Source organism: Melospiza melodia, chromosome 22, assembly GCF_035770615.1.
Source record: "Melospiza melodia melodia isolate bMelMel2 chromosome 22, bMelMel2.pri, whole genome shotgun sequence".
Taxonomy (NCBI): Eukaryota; Metazoa; Chordata; class Aves; order Passeriformes; family Passerellidae; genus Melospiza; species Melospiza melodia.
The window spans coordinates 13,002,501-13,005,129 of record NC_086215.1 but is presented as its reverse complement, the minus strand read 5'-3'; the positions used below and the strand labels follow the sequence as shown (position 1 = coordinate 13,005,129).

The following is a 2,629-nucleotide window of genomic DNA, read 5'->3' as shown; positions in this document are numbered from 1 at the left end:
CTAACCCGAGTGGTGAGTAGTTATATTTATCAAAGACCATTTGCTGCAAGTGATTAACGTTAATTTGATTTCCTGTGAGTCAATTTCCTTGAGATATGGTAAATAGGCTATTACCTGTTATTGACCTTTACTTTATTAAAAAGACTTAAAATTAGCATTTATATATATATACGTCCTTCCAAAAAAGTTTTTTTAATAAAGAAAAATATTTTTATAATCGCATTAGACTTGCTAGCTGAGGCTATAGCTCCAAAGTTAATGTTAAATAAAAATGGTAATTAAGAGTGAATATGATGATGGCTTTTAAACTCATCTAAAGGCCTGACCCCTTCCTTTACCTCCGCTTGATTTGTGGCTCCCAGGCAGAGCAGGGCAGCGGCAGAGGCAGGCGCTGGCAGGTGGAAGCCTTTGCCCAGGATGTGCCTCTCCCAGGATTTCCAATTCTCTCCTGGCAAGAGGGCACAAGGACCTGCTGGTGTTTATAAAGGGATGCTCAGCTCCTGCTCCGTGCCAGCTTGCTCCTCTGGAGACCGACGCATCTCCTCAGGCTGACTTGAACTGAGCAGGAAGAAATTACGTCAACGTTTGATCATGAAAGCAAAAAGTTTATTCATGTTTGAAACTACATATAACTACCACGAGGAAGACTTTTCAATCCAGGGTGTAATCCAGTTAGAAAGTAACACGAAACGGTTTAATACATTAGAATCACTGCCACAAATTATTTTCATGACTCAATCAGTTTCAGAATCGCATACAATACAAAAGAGAGAGAGAAAGGGCCCCTGCAATCCAGGGGGATGTACAGTACTGAATACTGAAGTCTGTATGCATTACAATTAGTTGTTGGTTTCTGCGTGTATTAGTAACAAGATGAAGAACATTCAAAATGCTTCTCAGTATTTACAACAGTTGCACTGTTTTGTGTCCAACCTAAGACCCCATGTTTCCACTTCCGCTTCTTTAGCAGTTGCCAAGGCAACCCTGATTTGTAGGAGATTACAATGTACATTACATTTCGTGGGGAAACAAAGAGTTAATTACAAGATGCAAAAAGATAAGAAAGAGACAAACTACAGCGTGAGTATCGTTCAGAGGTAGTAAGTGAGCACTCTAAGCTACAGAACATGTTGAAAGTCTATTGGTTTGTATGAGTTCGCATGAGGTAATAAAGCTGTGTTTGATTGGTGAGATGTATAAATACTCTTTTGCTACACTATGTACAACACTCCATATCACGGTGCTCTTTCCTTTCCTTTTCCTTTGTTTGTGGTTTGCTGCCAAGCAGAGGCACCAGCCCCTGGCAGGCGCGGGTAGCACCCAGCTCGTACTGTAAAACCCCGGCTGGTGGCGTGCACAGAGACCAGCAGCAAGAGTCGGCATCTCCCAAGAGCAACCTGTGTCCGTGTCGGGATTCCGAGGGGAGGCTCGGGCTCCGGGGGGGCTTTAGCAAGAAAAGATGCTCCTGGTTTCCAATCTAATTTGTAAGACAATAGATCTCAACAAAAATGTGACGAATAAGGATTCTTAAACACGACCATTGTTAACCGAAATAACTGAACAGCTCTTTTTATTCCAGCTCTGTGAGAGATATGAAAAGATGAAACACAATCAAAGTCTGTGATTCCTGTCAACTTTCCATGGAAAAATGCACACAATTAAATTTGGGTGAGGCGGTTCTTTGTGTCTGCTCTTGCTACTGAGGTTAAGCTTGTCCTGTACTTTTACCCTTAAGGCCAAGTAATTGGCAACTGTTAGACCAACATCATTAAAACTGCTGATAATAAATTATGATAAAATAGTTACAGGGCTATAAACAATGCTAAATCTTGGCCTAATTGGATAAAGTGCTTTTTAAGATTGTGTGTTTTAAGTATAAATACAAATGATTATGATACCTTTAAAAAACAGATTTACCAAGTTTTCTAATAAGACAAGGTTTTACAGTAAAGCTGTAGGTGGTTGGCTACAAAAAACTCTTTCCTTTTTCTCCTGCAACTCTGAATGCGCTAATCAAGGCATCTCAGCTCAGGGAAAAAGTGTTGCTAGGAGATTAGTTAGAGGTATCCGAGTGCACACTTCCCGGCCCTTCTGTAGGGGAAGTCACAGAAGATGGAGTGGTTGCGTCCTGCCAGCCTCCATTAGCCTGCAAAGGCAAAAACAAGTCAATTGATACCATTGCGCATATTAATTACACCGCGGCCGGTGGCGGGGCTGCTCGGGAAGGGATTGTCCCGCACTCCGCGGGGCTGTGCACGGGCAGGGAAAGCAGGAGCCCTTCAGCCAGATGCTGCCTGCAGCCAGGACTGTGGGATTTCTGCAGAGATCATCCCTGTTTTAATGAGCAGCATCCCTTCACCGGCGCTTCAGCCTTTTCCCCTGAGAAGACAAGCCTGGGGCGATCCGTGTTTAACCCCCGCGTGTCCCTTCACTTCCCCAAGTTCGGCACGGCCTCTCCCCAGGGCAGAGCTGCCCCCCCGGTTCCCCGCACACGCCCCCCAGCTCCGGGTGAGGGCAGGGGGATCGGGTTCGCAATTATCCGCAGCGGCGGCGGCCCCGCTCCGGCCCGCTCCGCGCCGCGGCTGCGGCCCGCCCGCCTCAGACCTGCCTCAGCGCGAGCAGCGCAGGA

The 2,629-nt window shown here is 45.6% G+C and overlaps 1 protein-coding gene across 5 annotated transcripts in view; it reads right to left on the bottom strand.

The window, feature by feature from the left end:
• Positions 1-584: 584 nt before the first annotated feature.
• Positions 585-2,629, bottom strand: part of PBX3 (PBX homeobox 3) — a 101,631-nt gene continuing 99,586 nt past the window's right edge. For all 5 annotated transcript variants that reach the window (XM_063174302.1, XM_063174304.1, XM_063174301.1 and 2 more), the window contains one exon: positions 585-2,146. In XM_063174302.1, coding sequence (XP_063030372.1) covers positions 2,054-2,146 — 93 coding nt within the window. In that variant the 3' untranslated portion in view covers positions 585-2,053. The remainder of the gene's footprint in view (positions 2,147-2,629) is intronic.